We start from the raw sequence: 22,097 nt of genomic DNA on the forward strand, positions 1-22,097 counted from the left end.
GACCACGCCGCCATGCCGAGCTCGCCAGCAGGTCCCTCCCCGGAACTTCCTGGACGGTGCAAGTGCAGTTGGTGTCTCTGGAACTCGAGCTGCCGCCGGCTGGAACTGAAGGTCTGGTGAGGGGTTTTTCCCGGGGGTCGGTGTGAGGGTTCCTGTGGTGGGCGCGGAGTTGGTGCCGTTGTGGCCCGGAAGCCTGGTTCTGGCGTGCCGCGTGGCCTTGCTGGACCCCGAGGCTTACCTAAGGCCCAGGCCGACACCCTGGTACTTGCTGGCATTCATCCCTTGGCCGGCACCCCGGGTGGGGCAGTGCACTCGAGGGTCACTGTGCACGTGCTCTGTCCCAGAATTTCCCTGCCTCTCCAAGTAGGGGGTTCCTGGTGCGCTGCCTGGAACGCCTAGTTATGTCTTGAGTCCCATATCAAAGTCTGTTTTCTGTCATTTGTTTACCACAGCCAACAGTGAGGAATGAATGCTAGATAAGCGACTGGCACTTAAGCTAATACAAGTTTTTATTTGTAGCTTATGTTTCTGTCCTAATCATGTATTTTCTGTACATGTTGTTGCTTCATTTTCTATAATAAATGTTAGGGCTCAGAGTATTGCTGTTAGTTCCATATATTTCTGAGGCTACTTTGAAACAGGATATGTTTCAGTCAAGAAACACAATGAGAGCAGAAGGTCCCAAGAAAAAGAGGTGGCTGGTTGTCTTGGGGCTGCTGCGGTGGGGTAGGGTGGTATTGCAGGCTAGGCCTCTACCTGCGGCGCCGGTGGAGTTTGGGCTGCTCTGCCATCCATCCGACTGCTTGCCAATGTGCCTGGGAAAGCAGCGGAGGGCAGCGGGCGCTCCTCACACACGTGGGAGACTCGAAGGTGAATAATCCTGCCTCCTGGCAGAGCCTCGGGTGGCTGTGGCCATTTGGGGAGTGAACTAATAGATGGATCTCTGCCATGTCCCCTTCTCTCTGCATATCTTTCTCAAAATAAACCTTTTAAAAACAGCTTGGCTACTGCCATGTCACAGGCAAGTAACTGGAGGTATCTGACAGATGTTAAGTTAGATGTAGGGTACCTAAGAACACAGCGTGTTGTCCCTTATGCGTTCAGAGAAGCCACCAAGCTCTGTAACAGATTTCACCCAGTGCACGGCAAACAGCCACCGAGGAGACAGCTGACAGCAGGAGTGAACAGTTAAGGGCCAGGCAGGAACTGTTTAACACTTTCCAAGCTTTAGTTGTAGCAACAAACAAAAAAACATAGCCAGACAACACAAAACCAAAGAGTTTGCTCCAATAAAACTTGCAGATTCGCCAACCCGCGGATTAACCCAGTGGAGGTAAAGGGTTCGCGGCAGTAAGCCATCCTGTTTTCTGTATGGCAGATACATTGGGGACAGCCTCACAAGATGAGGGTGGAAGAACTGTAGGATTAAGGACTGGTTTTGATGGTGCACAGCAGAGAAAAAGGAGCATGAATTAGTAGCTAGTTGCTAAACTGTGCTAGGAACTAGAATACACTAGTAATACAGAGGAGCACAGAGGGACGGAAGGAACATACTATCAGATGCTGCAGAAAGAAACGATTGTGAAGCTGTTAAGGAATTCAGCCCACATATCCTGATGGGGTACACCCAATGGCTTGCAAAGTGTAGGAAACCTAGTAGTACATGCAGCCAACTTTTTAACTGAGTTTTTTCTTCTTTCCTAGACAATGGCCAAGAACAAATTAAGAGGACAGAAGTGCAGGAATGTATTTCACATAGCCAGCCAAAATAACTTCAAAGCTAAAAATAAAGCAAAACCAGTTACTACCAGCCTTAAGAAGGTACGTATGAGTTCAGCATTCTGTGTTCATTGGTTACAGGCAAAGCGAACTTAAAGATTTCTTGAAATTGGAAAGTGAGATTTTCCAGAAAGGGAGAAAGGCAGAGATGATTTTCCATCTACTGGTACACTCCACAAAGTGGCAACTGTCTGAACTGAGCCAATCTGGAGCCAGGAAATTCTTAGGGGTCTCCCCCAGGGGAGCTGCTTTCCCAGGCCACAAAGCAAGGAGCTGGGATGGGAACAGAGCAGCCAGGACATCAACCTGTGCTCCTATGGCATCCCAGTGCATTCAAGGCAAGAACTTTAGCCACTAGGCTACCGCACTGAACCCGGAAAGCCTACTCTTCAAGCAACTGAATAAATGGATGCTTTTGTTTGAAACTGGGGCCTCTTCTTGGGCCAGCATCCCAGATGAGCACTGGTTTGTGTCCTGGCTGCTCCTCTTGATAAAACTTCCTGCTTATGGCTTGGGAAAGCAGCCCAGAATGGTCCAGGTGCTTGGGCCCCTGCACCCCTGTTGGAGACCAGGAAAAAGGTTCTGTCTCCTGGCTTTGGATCAGCTTAGCTCTGGCTGTTACAGCTGTTTGCCTCTTCTTTCTGTAAATCTGCCTTTCCAATAAAAGTAAATAAAAAAGCTAAGTAATACAACAGTTCTTAGTCTTTTCTAAAACTCAAGATATTTTAACAATTTGTTTTAAAGAAATGAAACAAAATCTCCCATAAATATGTAAGAAAAAAGTTCTTAATTAAAAAGTTCTAGAGACGCAGGCTGGGCACAATAGCCTAGTGGCTAACGTCCTCGCCATGCGGCGGGATTCCATATTGGCACCGGTTCTAATCCTGGCAGCCCCACTTTCCATCCAGCTCCCTGCTTATGGCCTGAGAAAGTAGTCAAGGATGGCCTAAAGCCTTGGGGCCCTGTACCCGCATGGGAGACCCAGAAGAGCTCTTGGCTCCTGGCTTCAGATTGGTTCAGCTCCAGCCATTGTGGCCGCTTGGTGAGTGAATCAGCAGACAGAAGATATTCCTCTTTGTATAGCTGATTCTGCAATAAAAATAATCTTTTAAAAAGTTCAAGGGAAAGGAAGTGATCTTTTGTTGACTCTTCAAATGTGCACAGCAGCCATGGCTAGGTTAGGACAAACCTAGGACCTCGTAACTCGGCCCAGGTCTCCTGCCTGGTCACAAGGACCCAGTTCCTTGGCCTAGCCGACTTGTCTCCCTGATTGCATTTTAGTAGGAGCTACAAATGGAGCCATACTTGAACTGAGGCACTCCTCCTGGGATGTGGGCATCCCAGGCAGCACCCTAACCATGCTGGTTGTCTGCTCCCAAATGCAAATGTGTAAGGCTTGCTATAGCAAGTTTAACACTTTTCTTTTTTAATATTTATTTCATTTTTATTTGAAAGTCAGAGAGATAGAGAGGAGGAGGATATTCCGTCCATTGATTCACTCCCCAAGTGGCCACAGCAGTTGGAACTGAGCCAGTTAGGGGCCAGGAGCCTCTTTCAGGTCTCCCACGCGGGTGCAGGGTCCCAGTGCTCTGGGCCGTCCTCAACTGCTTTCACAGGCCACATGCAGGGAGCTGGATGGGAAGTGAAGCTGCTGGGATTAGAACTGGTGCCCATATGGGATCCTGACTCTCACAAAGTGAGGACTCCAGCTACTAAGCCACGCCGCCGGGACCTGGGTTAAGCTTCTTGATGGAGCTTTATGACTTTGCACTTAGCGAGGTAGGAAACAAAGTATTGGCAGGATATGAGGGAACTGAGGACAGTGTCATACAGGACTGTTTTCAAATGAAGTCAACACTGAAGCCAAGTCCCAGCACTGTGAAGAGCTAAGAACTGTTGGAAGCAGCAGTCTTCTAGGCAGAGGGAAGAGTCAAGGGCAGAGACGTTGAACAGAGGCAAAGTCTGGTATACTTAGGCACATTATTTCATTTTGATAGCGTCTGCTCTTGTGTGAATGGGCATCCTTGTTGGAAAAGCCTGTCAAGTACTTGTCTCAGAAAGCAGTGTAGAGGGCAGTGCTGTGGCTCAGTTGGTTAATTGACCACCTGTGATGCCAGCATCGCATGAGTGCGGGTTCAAGTTCTGGTTGTTCTGGTTGCTGTGCTGTCAGTCTACAGTCCTGCCACCCATGGGGGAGACTCGCATGGAATTTGAAGCTACTGAATTCACCTGGTCCAGCCCTGGCTATTATGGCCATCTGGGAAGTGAACCAGCACAGCCCATAAATGTAATTTCTAAAACAGTAAAGTTTTTTTTGTTTTTAATTAAAATTCCCTCACATAACTGTAGCAACTTCAGCATGAATTTGGAGTTTAGATCTAAGATAAGAGTTGAACATATTTTATTTGGGGGATTAATGTCTTTTTTCTTTTTCTAAAGATAAACATTGTGAATGAAGACAAAGTGAACAGAGTGAATAAAGCTTTTATAAATATTCAAAAGGAACTTGCACACTTCGCAAAGGGCCTTTCTCTGGAACCTCTACAGAAAGAGCTGGTAAGTTGCAACCATCTGCTTACCTTATGGCTAATCTACAAATTCCCAAAGCTTATACACTGAGTATAAATTTTAATTGTTGGCTTTCAGTATACTTGCTTCTATGGTATGTGCAGCACATTTAGTCATGCTTAGACTCTAAAACTATGAGTCTGAGTAGTATTCTGCTTCCAAAGACATGACAGACTAGATTAAGTTGGGTAATTTAAGCAAATCATTTTGTTATTTAATATAATACTTTTCTTCCTTCAGATTCCTCAGCAGAGTCATGAAAATGAACCTGTAAATGTTGATGAAGCTACAAGATTAATGGCTCAGTTGTAATGCAGTGGTGATGTAATGTAATTCCCCCCCCCAAAAAAATCAATAAATTAAATATTTTATACAATTTTATTTTTAAAAATCTTGTTAATGTACAGGCATTGGCACATTTTAAAAACAAACTACATAAACAGCTCTTTCCTAAAACCTAGGAAAGTGGAATGTCAGATAAACTTAAAGTGCTAAAACAGAAGGCACTTCACAAAATCTGTTCACTGAAACAGTTAGAAATCCTCACTTACATCCTTCACTTATAAGTGGCAGTGAATGTCTGGCCTGAAAGACACAGAAGTACAGACAGTCATGGCAGTAACCATACAAGATAAACAAGTGTAGGGCCTTTGGCCAACTTTCTTGTTTGCTTTCAGAGACCTGAAGTCTGTTTTAACTTTCCTCTCATAGGAAGAAAACAAAGATCTAGAATTGGTTTAAAAAAAGACCAAAAAACAAAAATACAGATTAAAAAAAAAAAGCACTGAAATCCCAGAGAATCACACGGGGATCCTATGGGGGTAAGGTTGAATAGTAAAGCTCTTTGTTTTCATGGTTGAAGTTTTGTGAAGTAAAAGAAAAGTATTAGGGAAGAATACTTCAGAATCAGTGAACTAAAAAGGTGTTACATTCATTAAATACTTAGGTTATTAAGAAGTCTAAATGTTACACAGTTAGAGGTAGATAAGAGTCCCAAGTTTCCATGAATTCTAGTAGTTTAGTATCTGGACATCAAACAGGTCACACACTCCTTCATTGTCATCTAAATTAAAGTTGTAGTCATCTGCTGGGGTAGGAGAAAGCCGCAAGAGTGGAAACACTGTAAATAAACAAATTCAATATTAAAGATAGTTTCTATATGGGTAATCCTATTCTAACATAAAATATGCTCAAATGAATCAACCCAAATTAAGTTGCGACATACCAAGAAATGATCAAATTAATGACTTGTTTTATGTGTGATTTAAAAGATTTGCTTAAAGTAATATGTACACTGATGATTGATCCTAGCGTGGCTGAATTTGTCACTGCAGTATTCATGATTTTAAAACACTAACCAACAAGTCTGTCCTTTGAAAACCGAAGTATGCACTAGATTTCCGAAGTCTGCTAATTTCCATAAATGGCAAATCCCTAAGTGGTTACTGTACCTAATTTAACTCCTATTACACTTGCTGGTCTCTGCTTCATTTGTTAGCAGAACCAGGACTCTGAATCCAAGAAGCAACAGCAAAGTGAAGCTCAGAGACAAATTACTCAGATAGTAGTTACTTTAAGAATTTTTTTCAGATTGGAAACTGACATGGCTAAAGTTAGAAGTTTTGTGATTTCACAGTGGCAGTCTGAAATATGCCACGGTGTGAGTCTTCACAAAAGTGGGTTTCAGATCTACTCATTTAGACATATTATCTTACTGTACTCTTTGGGACTACATTTGAAGTTTATTAACTAAAGGCGATAAGTAGCCCCTCATGGATTCTTTCTCCTTGAAATGCAGAAAAAATAAATTCTGAAGCATGAGTATTATTTACTGTAAGGTATTTTTTAAGGTATTTTTTCATGAATCATCATAGTAAAGCAATTAAAAAATACAGTGTCAAATTATGTCACCTGTGACTTCTAGGAAAACAACATTGTACACATCAAGTAAGTACAATTGTAAATTACTTACCATCAGAAGACATTAACTCATCAATGATATCTCCACTAATAGATCCTACTGAAAGTAGAAATATAAAATTTAGTTACATTTCTGTTTACATATTTTAGTACTGAAACACTGGCAGCTTGACTGCCATGTAAAGTTAACTACAACATTCTGGAAAGATCATTTTCATGAATGTTACTGGCATTACTTAAGCTTTCAAACTCAAGACTTAGACCAATCCTCGTTGCCAAGAAGCTCACTGTCAGAAAGCGTAGGGTCTAATTTTCCCGGTCTCCAAATCTTAAAACTACATCCTTTTCCATTCCTATTACCTTTCTCTCCAGATCACACACATTAAATATTACTTATTTTGCCTAAAAAGTTATTTCTCAATATGCTCTGTCATCCCTCCGTTGCTTTCCCACAGTTGCGTAACTGTAAACATCAAATATTCAGTTTCCACTCACTCTGATCTCTACTTCCTACAGCCAAAAGCATCTTCTGTCCTAATTCATTTTGTTCTTCTGCTCGTACAGTTCTAATTGCTCTATTTCCCTGCTCAGAAATTTTCACCGGATTAGTGGCTGATATCCTAACTCATTAGTTTGATACTCCAGCCTTCTCAAATCTGCCTCCAGGTTACTGGTTACTTTCCTCAGTTTCCAAACATAAAATCATGTACGGAAGCTAACTGCTCAGTTCTCGTTAAGTGGTTAACTACTGAACTGCCAGCGGAGCAGCAAGGAAACACACCCCATAGGTAAAGAATGAGGACTATGTACCTTACAGTTATTAACCACCTGCACTGTGTCATCTACATTAACACCATCCACCTTTCAGCACTGAGGGACTAGCATGCTCCTTGTTTGCAATCAAGAGTTGCTAGCTAAATACCTGCCCACCAGAACCGGAAGAAACACATGCCAAGGAAACCTTTATGAATTTGGCAGTTATGGTTCCTACTCCTACTGCCCAGCTTTTAGTGTTTTGGCTATCTGTCCACCTTCCCCATTTTTGTCACTTTGCAGATGAAATAATTAAGAAAGCAAGATATCCTAAATGATCGGGAGCTGCAACCATTTGTCCACTCACAAACTAAGTTTCTCAGCAAAGAGGTTAATAGTCAAAAAAGAGGCCTAAGTCCACATGTGCTATATTTATTTTTAATGCTGTTTTGTGAAGGTAGTTATAATTTCAATTTCTTATCCTATACTTAAGAAATATAAGATCCTCACCAAGTGAACCACAGATAAAAGCTGATATATCTAAATAATAAAGAAAAAACAACAAATCTGACTTACTTAGCCCCAGAAACAGAATCCAAAGAGAAGCAGTCACCTTTTGCATAGCCATCTCTCCCTTGCTCAGTATTCACTGTTAACAGTCTCAGCTATGTCATCTTATCTGACTAGATATTTTTGACTTCTCTTACTATTTTGTCTCCTGTGTTGGGTAACATGACAGATTCAGGAAGACTTCCCAGTTCATTTTAACACACTTCGTATTTTCCCCTAAGTTTTGGCACAGGCCTGGAACCTACCTGAAGGTATGTCTGTAGCAGGTGTCTGCTGGAGATGCGGACTTCTTTCAGAGGCAGGCTGCTCAGGCACTTGGTGAGCGGCCCCAGGGGGTTTCTGTGGGGTCGCTGGAGTGGAGGAGGACTGAGATGAAGGCTGTGTGAGGTCATCAGGTGGGGGAATGGGAAACACCACGGGCTTCGCGGAACTGGACTCTTTATTTATCAGCAGCACGTGGATAGGTCCTGAGTGACTCTTTAGATTGATCTGGTACTTCTTTTGACCATTCTGACCCTTTGAAGTTATTGGGCATAAACATTATGAATTAATATTAACATTTCTAGCTACTTCAAAACACTGGAAACAAGACAAAAAAAAAGCTTTTATTAAAGACTAACCAAATTCACAAAATCACAAAGTCAAAATAGAAGGGTAGAGACCAAAAGTAGGAAAGTACAACTTGTTTCCATTCTGTGAGTGCAAGTATAACTGATTTTTTGGCTACAAAGATTTAAGCATAAAAGAAAGTAATTTCCATCCCAAGGTTTTAAACTAATATATGTAATATAAATATTTAAACTAATATATGTAATATATATTTAAACTAATATATATAATATAAATGCTTAAACACAAACTAATAAAATGAGGTGAAAGGTCAAATAATATAGTTATCTTTTTGGACTCCTTTTTTGGGGGGAGCAAGGGTGGGTTAGAACTTTCAGTTTTGGAAAAGTTGAATCTGAAGACAAATCATGAAACATATAGCAAAAAATTAGTGAAAGGTTCTTGAGATTAACTCGTTAGAAAGACAGATATACAGAGGGAAGGAGATGCAGAGACACAAGGATCTCCCATCCACTGGTTCACTCTAAATGACCGCAATGGCCAGAGCTGAGTTGATCCAAAGCCAGGAGCTTCTTTGGGTCTCCAGTGTGGGTGCAGAGACCCAAACGAGCACTTGCAGACAGAGGATTAGTCAACTGTGCTATTGTGCCAGCCTCACAATTCTTCTACGTTGAACCTTTTTCCTCAGTCAGGATTTTTTGTAAGTTATACATGTAGTCATTTTAATTGATTTTTTAAAAAAGATTTATTGGGCCCGGCGCAGTGGCGCAAGTGGTTAAAGGTCCTCGCCTTGCACGTCCGGGATCCCATATGGGCGCCGGTTCTAATCCCAGCAGCCCCGCTTCCCTTCCAGCTCCCTGCCTGTGGCCTGGGAAAGCAGTCGAGGATGGCCCAAAGCTTTGGGACCCTGCACCCGCGTGGGAGACCCTGAAGAGGCTCCTGGCTTCAGCCCTGTATAGCATCACCCCGTTGCGCTCACTTGGGGAGTGAATCATCGGACGGAAGATCTTCCTCTCCGTCTCTCCTCTCTGTATATCCGCCTTTCCAATCAAAATAAAATAAATCTTTAAAAAAAAAAAGATTTATTTTATTTTTGATTGGAAAGACAGGTTTTACACAGAGAAGGAGAGACAAAGATCTTCCATCTGCTGGCTAACTCCTCGCTGGAGCTGAACCCATTCAACACCAGGAGCTTCTTCCGGGTCTCTCACATGGGAGCAGGATCCCAGGGCTTTGGGCCATCTAGGCTACTACACCAGACCCTTAATTGATTTTGAAAGATTATTGCAGGGCCTGATGGGATGAATCAGTGGTTAAATCCTCACTTTTCACACAGAGATCCCATATGGGCACCAGTCATGTCTCAGTTGTTCACTTCACATCCAGCTCCCTGTGTGAGGCCTAGGAAAGCAGCAGAGGATGCCCTAAAGCCTTGGGACCTTGCACCCACATGGGAGACCCAGAAAAGGCTCCTGGCTTCTGATGGGCTAAGTTCAGGCCATTGTGGCCACTTGGATAGTGAACCAGCAGATGGAAGATCTTTGTCTCTATTAAAGCTGCCTTTCCAATAAAAAAGAAAATATTAAAAAAAAATGAAAGCTAAAATATTATTACAAATGCCATTATTTCTCCCCGATATCCTCTGGCTGCAATAAAGTCAAATTAGACAACAAAAACGTGGTGACAGTATTGTGGAATAGTAGGATGATCCATAGCCTCTACATCCAGCATTCCATATGGGTGCTTGTTGGAATCCCTGCTGTTCCACTTCCCATCCAGTTCCAGCCTAGCATGCCTGGAAAAGCAGTGGGAGGGCAGCCCAAATACTTGGGCCCCTGCATCCACATGGGAGACCTGGATGAAGTTCCTGGTGTCTGGCTTCAGCCTGGTATAACCCTGGCCCTTAGTGAACCAGCAAATGCAATATCCCTCTGTTTCTCCCTCTCTGTAATTCTAGCTTTCCAATGAAACAAAACAAAAACTACTTGTAATGAAAACATCGAATGATGTGCTTAGTCACTTCTAAAGTACAGAAGATATAAAAAATCCAATAGTAAAACTTTCGAAGAAGTAATGTGCAGTAATTCAAAACTGCTTACACCAATCACAGAATACCTACCATCTCTGGAATAGGTACTTCCAGCTGTGTACCAGAAGGTGCCTGAATAGCCAAAAGTGTATCACCTGGTCAAAAACATAAATAAAAAATATGGAGAAACATGGCAAGAGTAATGTTCTGGAAACAGAATGCCTAGGTTTAAAAACCAGGGTAGATGAACTTAGCTTTGGTTTTAAATTCTGCAAAATGGCAATTAAATGAGATAACTTAACTTTAGTACCTCTTAGAACACGGTAAACATTCAGTGTTAGCTCTACTGTTTTCATTCACAAAAACAGTTCAGAATAGTTTTGCTTTTATATCTGCCTCCTATAAAAGCTGTGATCTGTTAAGTGATTTTTCACTTCAGTTTAATAATAACATTTACTTGAAATATTTAAACTACTTAAATTAGTTAGGACACTAGAGCTAAGTAAGACAATGAAATCTTGAAGGCACGGGAATATATTCTTGAAGTCCAAGTTAACAAGGTAACAGAAATTTCCCAACATCCTCAGAAAGCTTGGGAATTATGGGAAAATAAAACAGTAAGTTAACGTGTATTTCTAACATAGGCTAACATGAAAAGTCAGTCTGCACTTGACAAGAGCTCTTGGTATTTTTGGGGGGGTGGTGTTTAATACACAGGGCTGTCCTTTTGGTAGAACATACAATTAAATATAAATATATGTAAACTTTTACTAGTTTTTTTTTACGTATTTTTGACTTTACTAATGTTATCAGAATTTACTATCCCCCATTTTTTTAATTAATACATAACATTGTCACTTCAAGAGAAGAAAAATGAAGAGGCTGGACTAGGATTGGGAGAAATTTTTGGTTATGGAAAGCAGCAACCTAGGTCCTTGCTCCTTCAGGATCCCCGGAGGGCCAGCACACGCGCAGTGGTCACTGAGTGTGAAACTCAATTCAGTCCAGCTCTAATTTCCCTTCCCCTCTGCCCTCTCGCTTTCTCTCCCCTCCCACACTCAACGTATGCCTGCCAATTGAGGTGACATCATGAAAAGCTGTTAAAAGCAGTTGTCATGAAAACACAAACAAATGTAACAATCAACACACAACACTGAAGAGTGAGAAAAATGTCTCCAACTCTTTACATGCTGACAGAGGCTGGGTAAATGTGCCAATTCTAAATCCCTCTACAGTTAATAGGTTGGCCCAAGAAAACACGTAAGAAAAAGTCTAACAGTACTTACCATTAAAGCAATTACAGATGTCTTCATGAGTTACATAGGAAAATGTACTGCCATAAGAGTTAAGGAACAGCATTTGTATCAAGGCTTAAACATTTAAATGAATATATATGAAGGCTAAAATAACCAAATAGCCAAATGTTTGAAGGGGTTGCCATACATGATCAAATTAGGCAGGAAGTCTTCAGTTTAGAAAAGCAGAAGCAATCAGACTCCCTTTGCTCCAATTCTGATCACTGTGGCACCTGCAGACCGTTGGGAGCGAGAATAGTGCATTCCTTCTGGAGGCAGGGGCTTCTGAGAGAAGGAAATGGATAAGGGGCCATACACAGGAGTGCAGAGTAAAAGCCTACACTGAACATCTTGTGTCATTATGATGTTTTATGAGACACTCAGTCCAGGTCAGCTACAACCGGAGACCAAGAGGAAAACATTACTCAGGTCCTGGAGACAGCAGGTATGTCTCCGTCACACAGGCACGTGTTGGAGACACTCCAGCACGGTCGAAGGCAAGAGACAGAAGGAAGAGAACGCATTAAGTCAAAACCCAAGTGGAGTTTTCACATAAGCAAGGAATTAAAGGGGGAACACTTAAGAATTAGAGTAATTGGGTCGATTCCAAGCTGTAGGAGGAACCTCTGGTATCTGGCCTGGCAATGAAGGCAGAGAGAATACTGCTTCCTGGGGTGTCAAATTCAGAGGGGGCTGTGGCCCTGGAAAACTCTGTCAAAGTACCCAAGGTGTGCTCCACACTGAGCCTTTGATACTCTCCAAGAACTGCCCTCCTCCAGAAAGGTCCCTTCAGGCTTTCAAAAAATTTACAGATAATCAAGTATGTAGTATATATACACACGTGCATGTCTGTGTGCATGTATAACATTCCTGAAGGATTTCCAAAAAACTAATGAAAAATACATGTTATAAAAACTTGGGTATGATTTTCCATTTTTTGCACCAAAATAAACATCTTTTAATCCCATATTTCCAGGAGCTCTTAAAGTACCGTGTTTGTGTGTGCATGTGTGTGTGTGTGTGTGTATCTGTGTAATATACCACTATGGTTTGAGGAACTGGGAATGGCCAGAATCCTGTAAACCTGAACACCAGAGTCTAAGATCAACTAGGTTCAGTGGTCTTTGAATCTCAGGGCCCTACAGGGCACAGCTTGAAAACCTACATGGGGCCCAGCACAATGACTCGATTGACAGATCCTTCCCCTTTAAGCACCAGGATGTCAGGGAGGCGCCATTTCCTGTCCTGACTGCTTTACTTCCCATCCAGCTCCCTGCTTGTGGCCTGGGAAAACGGTGGAGGACGGCCCAAAGCCTTGGGACCCTGCACCCATGTGGGAGACCCGCAAAGAGGCTCCTGGCTCCTGGCTTCGAATTGGCTCAGCTCTGGCCGCCGCAGCTATTTAGGGAGTAAACCAGTGGATGGAAGATCCTTTTCTCTGTAGATCTGCCTTTCCAGTAGAAATAATTAAATCCTTAAGGAAAAGAAAAAGAAAACATGCATAGTTCTCAAACCATCAAGAATTTGTTCTATTTCTAGAAAGCGACCAGGAACTTATTCACCAAATCCATGACAATATGAAAAAGAAAACCATGTATAGTTTAAAATGGGTATAAGTGAAAATGTGGCTGAAGTTTTCCTAAGAGTGGAAGTCAAGTCACAAGCCAGGAGAATTTCAAGTATCTAAAAGACAAAGTGGTTTAGAAGAAATTCAAAGATTTTTAGTGTTAACACAATATGATAGATATGCAAACCTGGGATTCCTGCCTGCCACAGGAAGCTATCTGCAGGCCAGGACCGAGCAAAAGGACCTGGGACTGACTAGACTCCAGAGTGTTGCCTCATCAGATCAAAATTAATTTTTGAAAACCTTGAAAGTTGATAAATTTTTACCACTTTAGAACACTGAACATTAGTATTTAAAAAGATGTCACTCTTAAGAGTTCTAATGTTCATGACCCTTCTAAGCACTTCAGTTAGCATATTTCATTTTATCAAAGAATAGATTAGTTACCTGATCTTTTTCCCCTGCAAATGAAACCTGGGAATTAATGGATAAACAGGTAAAATCTTCAAACTATTGGCCTAACTCACTAGAGAAGTATTAACAAAATTAAAATATTCCCCATCCCTGGGTAGTACTGGGGTGGCTGGGAGGCTAGGTATGGCTTCTCCTCTTATCCTCCCCCCCCAACACTGAAAAACAATTAGGAGAAATAGAAAATTTGGAAACAATTATCATACCCCACTTTTCCCTAACCCTTGATTCATCCCACTGTGATCAACTATGTTAACATCATCTAAAATAAAAATAAAATAAAAACTGAAATGTTATATTTACTTACAAAACTTAACTCTAGAACCATTTGAATAAAGTAACTGGGTTTCAGACTAAAAGTTATATTATAAGCATACAGATCGCTATATGTACATGTGTTAATTATTTGAAAGGATATCTATTATTAATGGAGTCGTCCATCACATTTTTGATGCTTTGCTGGAGCCATAACTTCTGCTGATCAAGTTCTCTTTCCTTCAGTTCTAAATCTTCAATTTCAGTCTTAAGAAATTTCAATCTATCTATGACTTCTTTAGTATTACAGCCAGCACCGACACCTCTTAAAAACATGTAAAAATTGATATTCCCAAATCAGATCTTTATATCACTTAATTTTTCTATAAGACAGTAGTATGAAATGAAATCTTTACACTTTTCTAAAACTCAAGATTAAAATTCTCAGAAAATTTAAACATGATCTTTATGAAAATATTTGCTTATAAAATATATTGACAAGAACAAATGAATTACAAAAAAAGTTCACAGTGGCTCCAGAGCATTTTCCGTCACCTGGGAGACCAGGCTGGTGATGCAGGTGCCAAAAAGATGTCAAAGCTACACAGTCAAAACTGGCAACCTCATGAAATACAGCACTGCATTTAACATTTTGTTGAAATTTCAGCTAAAAGAATAATAATAATAAAAAGAGGACAACTGAACACATCCAAATAGACAATCATGCAACAGTTAAAACATTAATTACTCCACTCAGGAATTTAAAGGTACACAATTCTATGTGCAATACAGTCCTTAGTGGCAGGAGTTTTTTAGTTGGGTGACGATTCATTCAGAGAAGTTACAATTCAAAGCAGCATTAATGTTTGCCAAAGGAGTAACCTGAGGGAGAAAATCAGATGTGTTCCCTACCCTAAGAGTGTAACAGACAGCAGAGAACAAGGGGGCACTTCAGCCAGGGCTGATGGATACAGGGTCCAAACAACAAGGAGAGGCTGAGATATAGGATCTAAAGGGCAAATGTTAGAAAAATCATGGGGAAAAACAATGTTTTAGAATTGCATGCTGAATTGTAACTTACTTCCACTGGATACTATTTTTTGACTTTTTTTCAATGAGATCAATTCCTTCTAAGACATTGGTTATATCGTAAATTCTTCTTTTTTGCCTGACAGCCAGAGTATCTGCAGCCTGCTTAGGAAAATAAAGCAAACATAAAAAACAAATCATATTTTAAAATCAAAAAGGGTTGATTATTAAGCTCACAGCATGGATGCCCAATTCCAAATTTGACCCCGTCAGTTGCTTGAGAACAATAGCTGGGTATGTTCAGAACATTGCAACTACCAAAGAAATTATTCCATTTAAAAGGTAGCAGATGTTAGAATGGGAAAGAAAAGTGAAGGTCATGACACAAAGCTCACAAAAATAAAAGAACACAACAAGAATAATGCATGGCACCTTAGGAACTATGCTGGAGGAAGAGCTAATGATTTCTACCCGTGTCGCTTCCTATCTGAGTTCTCTGTTTATATTCTCACCTAATGACAGCAGTCCTTACTTTTTGAAACCTAAAAAAAATGTTTCCTTCGGAATTGGCTTTTTTTGGCAAGTAGGATCCTTGGGAGAGAAATTCTTTATTATATACCTTTTTGTAATACTTTGAAATAACTACATTTTTAAAACTCAATGAAAACAGCAATGAATCAAGCCATACCAAGATAAAGCATAAAAAGCAACCACAAGAACAACAACAAAAACCCAAAACTCAAGAGTACAGGGGCAGGCATCGCAGCACAAAACTGAAGAAAGTGCGTGGAATACCAACATCCCATATCAGTTCGCCACTCCCCTTCCTATGCAGCTTCCTGCAGTGCATATCCTGGGAAACAGCAGGTGATGGTTCAAGTACACGGGTCGTTGCTGCCAGGCGGGCACCCTGAGAGTTCTGGGCTCCTGGCTTTGTCCTGGCCCAGCCCTGGCTCTTTGCAGGCATTTGCAGGAAGTAAAAATGAGAGGATCTCTCTCTCTCTTCCTCCCTCCGACTTTCAAATAAATAAATAAAAATAATTAAAAATTCATAGAACAAAATTGTACTAGTAACTGTTGCATGGAAATTCATGCATATCAAGTAAAATCAACAAAGACACTACAAACTGTCACATTATGAACAAATTCCAGGAATATAAGTTCCTCTAATTAGTTTTCACTCACATTTCTTACATTTGTTCCCCAGTAAAAACTCACCACCCTACAAATTTTTTTCAGAATAGATTAGTTAACAATGACCTATCTTGAATGTGGACCTACAGTTTAAGGTTAATTGTAGCCACGGAAAACACATTTGTGATGCTGACAACTTGTCCGCACATTATCTAAATTAATGAGCAGAGTTTTAACTTCACAGGATTGGTAATGAGGCCTCCCAGGGCCTCAAGACTTTTATACAAAAGGAGCTCCTCCCAACAGCCAAAGCAGCAAGTTAGCAAGTCTGATCTGCCTTTCCCAGGCACCAAGCGCCTCACCACCTGCTGAACACCCCTGAGGGACTGTAAACAACTCCGGCTCTTCCTTCTTCCAAGCCTTGTGTTCCTGTATCTACTTACTTACACATAAAAACATTCACAACACAGCAACAACCCACTGGCTTTGCTATTCCAACATGCTTACACAAACTACACTGCCAGCGTTGTCCTACATCATCACGCAAAGTACCATGACATTGAACCTTTGGCTCAAAATCTTTTAAGTCTCTGACTTAGGCTTATTACTGCTTACCAGTCACAACATTATATTCTTGAATTCAGTGACACATGATTTATATTTAAGCACATAAACATAAATGACCAATATAAATAGATCAAATCCCTTAAAGAGAATCCCCATGAGGCTTTTAGCAGCTGCATCACTGCTGAGAAGTTAGGTTCTGGAGCTGGTCAAATAAAGATTAGATTCCAGCACTACTTCCTACATTCAGCTGGTCCCTTAAACTCATCAAGTTTCTTTTATTTCTTTTATAACACAGAATGATAACATATACCGAAAAGGTGAACTGTGGGATTAGGCTGGATACTCTTAGTACAATGTGTGCTACACAGTTAATACTTAAATGTGGGCTAGTAACAGTTCATCATCAAATAGAGGTTGAAAGAGGATCCTGGAAAAGATTTCAGTTTGTAAGTACATTGACTACTCTGTTTTTTGGTTTTTTGTTTGTTTTTAAAGATTTATGTATTTATTGGAAAGTCAGATATACAGAAAAGAGGAGAGACAGAGAAGATCAAGTGAGCCCAACAGCCAATGTTATGCCAATCCGAAGCCAGGAACCAGGAACTTCCTCCGGGTATCCCACATGGTTGCATGATCCCAAGGCTTTGGGCCGTCCTTGACTGCTTTCCCAGGCCACAAGCAGAGAGCTGGATGAGAAGTGGAGCTGCTGGGATTAGAACCAGCGCCCATATGGGATCCCAGCGTGCTCAAGGTGAGGACTTCAGCCGCTAGGCCACGCAGCCGGGCCCGACTACTCGATTTATGTGCTATTTTAAAAACCTTGGAGTTTTCTGGGCTGGTGTTAGGCATACAGATTAAGCCTCCACCTGCAGCACTGGCATCCCATCTGTAAGCAGATTTGAGTCCCAGCAGCTCCACTTCTGATCCAGCTTCCTGCAAATGTGCCTGGGAAAGCAGTGGAGAATGGCTCAAGAGCTTGGTTCCTTGCACCCACTTGGGAGACCTAGATGAAGCTCCTGCTTCTGCACTGGCCCAACTCCAGCCATGTGCAGCCATTTGGGGAATGAGCTAATGTTGCGCGTTGACCAAATCTATCCCAGAAATCAGTCAGAGGCAGACTCTTGAAAGCTCGAAGAGTCTATTCACCAGCCAGCAGACCGTCCCATTCCATTACACATGGAGGAGGGCAGCAGCCCCAATCAACCTTGTTCAGGGGTTCTTAAGCAGCAATCATCCACTTAACTGAGAGCACTGGCACAGGATACAAATCAGTCAATCAACTGTTACATCAGTGCACAATACAAATTATGCAATCAGCTGTAGTGGTGTGGAACAGATATCCAGTTTAAGCATCATGCACTTTAAACTATCCAATCAGTAAGAGCTGCATCCCGCCTAGTAGGGAACAACAGAACCAGGCAAACAGGTCCTTCAATTCCACGTATAGAAACCAATTTGGGGCAATCAGTTTCTTGACTGAGCCATAAAAGAAAAGCAAGATCTCATTCTGGAATGAGATACCATCTTGTGATGAGCACTTTCCCTCCCGTCTCAGGGCTGTCCAAGAACCCAAGATTATGGCAAAGGTCAGCTTATGGACATGTCCCAAAACTGTTTCAGAAGATCTAGCCTTACTCCCGCCAATTTGTAATGACTGGCTGTCACACCAGCAAACGGACGGTCTCTCTCCTTCTCTCTCTGAAATTCTCTTTCAAAAATAAATAAATCCTTTAACAAAATGTGTGAGTCTTTAAGCTTTATTAAATAACCTGAGATTTTCAACTATATTAAAATGAAGTCATGAATCCCCACCACTGCCACCACCTCCATCATCTTCACCAATTCATGTAACACATACTTCTTTCAAGGCTTGGTTCTGAGCCTTATGGGTACAACAGCAACAAAGTCCTGTCCTCAAAGACAGAAACACAGTTATTTTGCAAATAATTATGTTTAGAGGTAAGATGAATGCGACTATGTTAAGCAGGATGTTCAGAGCAGAGCCCTTTCACAATGTGTTATTTGAACTGAAAGGATCAAGTGACTCCTCTAAACATCAGGTAGAAGCAGATTCTGAACAAAAGGGCCATCCAATACAAAGGTTCTTAACAGTGAATCCCGACAGTTCCCTAAGGAAGGCCATGCAGGCCAGTGGGGCCCAAGACAACGAGAAGAAAACTGTTGAGGGGCCTAGGGAAGAAAAAGATAATAAGGTCAGAGAGATAACTAGGACCTTGAGGGTTGTGGAAAAGACACCAGCTTTTGTTCCCATCAATTAAAAGTCCCTGAAAGATTTTTGAGCCTATGGATGACTGGACTTCAGATGTTTTATTAAAGATTTATTTATTTTTATAGGAAAGGCAGATTTACAGAGAGAAGAAGAGCTAGAGAGAGGTCTTCCATCCACTGGTTCACACTCCAAATAGCCACAATGGCTGGAATTGAGCTAATAATCTAAAGGCAGGAACTTCCTCAGGGTCTCCTACATGGGTGCAGAGGCCCAAGGCTTTGATCCATGCTGCACTGCTTTCCTGGCATATAAACAGGGAGCTGAACTGGAAATGTAGTCAGGACCAAAACTGGTATCCAAAAAGGATGGAACATTAGCCTGTGAGCCTCCACCAGCCCTGGTGTTCATATTTTTAACAGTTCTCTTGCTAATGTATAGAGAAAATTCTTCTAAGACTGAAGTGGAAGAAAGAAGGCCAGTGAGAAGGCAATGGCAGAAACCCACAAAATCATGGCAGTGGCTTGGATGGAGGGGTACTGACAATGGTACTGAGAAATGATAAATTCTGAGTAAATTTTTGAAGGTCAGCAAGCGGCAGGCCCTGACAGAGAGGAGTCCAGGGTGATTCCACAGTCCTTTGAGTTGACCAATCACAACAGGGACTATTACAGGTTGAATGGGGTGAGCCACTGGAAATCAGGAACTTGACCCTGCACATTTTTCTGATACTGAAGGGAAGAAATCAAGACTACTGCATAGGCAAGTGTGTGAAATAGGGATGAGGCCCTCATGTGTGGCAGAAATTCAGTAGTCATCAGAGAACAGACATTGTAGGCCACAAGACAGAACTCCCTGATTCACCTGAGAGGTAAGGAACGAGCAGGGATTCATTGACAGTCATTATTTTTTTTTAAAGATTTATTTTATTTTTATGGGAAAGGTGGATATACAGAGAGGAGAGACAGAGAGGAAGATCTTCCGTCCACTGATTCACTCCCCAAGTGACTGCAACGGCCAATGCTATACCGATCTGAAGCCAGGAGCCTCTTCCGGGTCTCCCACACGGGTGCAGGGTCCCAAAGCTTTGGGCCGTCCTCGACTGCTTTCCCGGACCACAGGCATGGAGCTGGAAGGGAAGCAGGGCTGCCGGGATAGAACCGGCGCCCATATGGGGTCCTGGGCGTGCAAGGCGAGGACCTTAACCACTGCACCACCGCGCTGGGCCCGACAGTCATTATTGACAATCAATGAATAGAGGAGCTTCATGCACAGAAGTAGCAGAAGAAGGGTGGCGTTTTGGCATTCAAAGGAGCAAAGTCTAAGAAAAACCATACCATGCACTGCCGTTAGGGCAAGTCACCAGAACTGACCATTGAGGGCACAGGGTAAGGTACAGTGAACTAACCAGTGGCATGGGAAGCCTTCATCCCATATCAGAATCCCTGGGATCAAGTCCATCTCCAAACCCAGTTCAACTTCCTGCTAATCTGTTTGGGAGGCAGCATCTGACCCAAGTACTTGATTTCTTCCGCCCTTGTGGGAGACTCAGGTCTAGCTTAGGCCCTGCACAGCCCTACCTGATGTGACCATTTGTGGAGACAAATTTAAGAAGGTGTAGGGCCAGTGCAATGGCCCAAATGGCTAATCCTCCACCTCCAAGTGAGGCATCCTACATTGGCAACTGGTTCATGGCCTGACTGCGCCACTTCCCACTCAGCTTACTGCTTGTGGCCTAAGAAAACAGCAGAGGATGGCCCAAATCCTTGGAACCCTGTACCCAAATGGGAGACCTGGAAGAATTTCCTAGCACCTGGCTTCAGATCAGCTCAGCTCAGATCAGCTCTGGCCACTGAGACCATTTGGGGAGTGAACCAGCAGATGGAGAGTTTTCTAACTGTCCTTCTCTCTGTAAATCTTTCTAACAAAAATAAATAAATTTAAAAACAAACAAAAAACCAGGATCAGTGAATTTGTCTTGGGAAGATCCCTCGAGATCCTGACCACAGCTCTTCTGGTGGAGGGATGTAGACCAAAGTCTTAACGGAGACATTTCAAGAAAGAGGAGAACAAAGCCAAGTGGACAGCTCTTCGGAAAGACTTCAAAGAGGAATGAGGAAACTCAGCAGTGTTTGCAGGGTATTGAGGAGTACGAGGAGTATCCCGGAAGTTTTTTTGCTGTTGTAGTTTCACTCTTGTACAGATAGAGGTTTTTAAAAACATGGCAGAAAAGGAAAAACTGCTAAAAATCACATGCCAGGGGATAGAAACCAGAGAAGCTAAGGAACTGGCCATCGATATTAACAGTACTGATATCCAAGTACAGATACAGGCGCAACAGAAGATAAAGTAGGAAGAGAAGTCAGATAGTTCCTTATGGCTGCTTTATATTTTCTCATCACTACTGAAGTGGGGAGTGGGCTGGTGATGGAAATGACTGATGGTTGAACAGACAAGGTGTGAAATATTTATGTATAGGAGCTAGAGAGCAGACAGCGGGGAAAGAATGCTGGGCAACACTGCTAACACTTTCAGGTTGGTGATCATGGATTTAAAGTGGAACCCATCAACATCCTTGTGCGCTTTTGATCAGCCTGGAGGGGTATGCACAAGAGACAAGGGGTAAGGGCCTTCCTATTTTATTTGCCTGCCAATGTAGCTGTGAAACAGATGCACATGTGCATGTATTGTGTCAAGTTTATTTAAGAGAGTGACAGCTACTCTAACAGGACTTGATCTGTATAGTTGTAAAGGAAGCATTTAATTCTATTATATGAATTTAACTGTCACAAATAAATAAAAATAACCATCTGAAAGAAACAATTCTCCCCTCCCAATATTAAATTCTACAAACAGATGGGACAAAGTTAAGGCATACGATGCTTTTAAGAGGTGGACAAGAAAACCAGGGCAGCAAAGAGACAGTATGAAGAACCACAAAGCCTCACCCCTTTACTTCAACAAACAAATCCAGTAAAACCCAGTGCTCTGAAGAAAGGGAAGAGATAACGCAGCAGTTTATCTAAGTTAGGACTAGCTGAGTCTCAGTTGTTCAGGGGTGATGTTCTGACAGAGCAGGCCACTGTGTTCCAAAAGGCCAACAGTAGACACCAGGTTCTAAGCAGCACTGACTTTCAGGTTCTCCATCTGCAAAGCAGCTGTCTTACTCTCTTCTGGGACCATAAGTCTGAACTCAACATTACAGCGGGGCCCTGCAAGGTAGCCTAATGGCTAAAGTCCTTGCCTCGCATACACCAGGATCCCACATGGGCGCCAGTTTGTCTCCCGGCTGCTCCACTTTCCATCCAGCTCTCTGCTTGGAGCCTGGGAAAGCAGTCAAGGATGGCCCAAAGCCTTGGGACC

The 22,097-nt window shown here is 42.1% G+C and overlaps 2 protein-coding genes across 3 annotated transcripts in view; one reads left to right on the top strand and one right to left on the bottom strand.

Moving 5' to 3' along the window:
- RBIS (ribosomal biogenesis factor) lies at window positions 1-4,723 on the top strand. Its single transcript, XM_040993733.1, has 4 exons — window positions 1-111; window positions 1,705-1,821; window positions 4,219-4,335; window positions 4,588-4,723. The coding sequence occupies exons 1-4, from the start codon at window positions 13-15 to the stop codon at window positions 4,657-4,659; spliced, it is 405 nt and encodes a 134-aa protein (XP_040849667.1). The 5' UTR covers window positions 1-12; the 3' UTR covers window positions 4,660-4,723.
- The window catches only part of E2F5 (E2F transcription factor 5), a 27,631-nt gene continuing 10,255 nt past the window's right edge, over window positions 4,722-22,097 (bottom strand). The window contains exons 2-8 of one of the 2 annotated variants that reach the window (XM_040993717.1): window positions 14,859-14,968; window positions 13,941-14,102; window positions 11,476-11,519; window positions 10,280-10,344; window positions 7,836-8,106; window positions 6,320-6,364; window positions 4,722-5,467 (exon numbers count right to left, since the gene is read on the bottom strand). In XM_040993717.1, the coding sequence (XP_040849651.1) occupies window positions 5,358-5,467; window positions 6,320-6,364; window positions 7,836-8,106; window positions 10,280-10,344; window positions 11,476-11,519; window positions 13,941-14,102; window positions 14,859-14,968 (807 nt within the window). In that variant the 3' untranslated portion in view covers window positions 4,722-5,357. Of the gene's footprint in view, window positions 5,468-6,319; window positions 6,368-7,835; window positions 8,107-10,279; window positions 10,345-11,475; window positions 11,520-13,940; window positions 14,103-14,858; window positions 14,969-22,097 lie in introns of both variants that reach the window. The other variant, XM_040993706.1, reaches the window with a different exon arrangement.

Source organism: Ochotona curzoniae, unplaced genomic scaffold, assembly GCF_017591425.1.
Source record: "Ochotona curzoniae isolate NIBS_2020 unplaced genomic scaffold, NIBS_Ocur_1.0 contig_1071, whole genome shotgun sequence".
NCBI lineage: Eukaryota > Metazoa > Chordata > Mammalia > Lagomorpha > Ochotonidae > Ochotona > Ochotona curzoniae.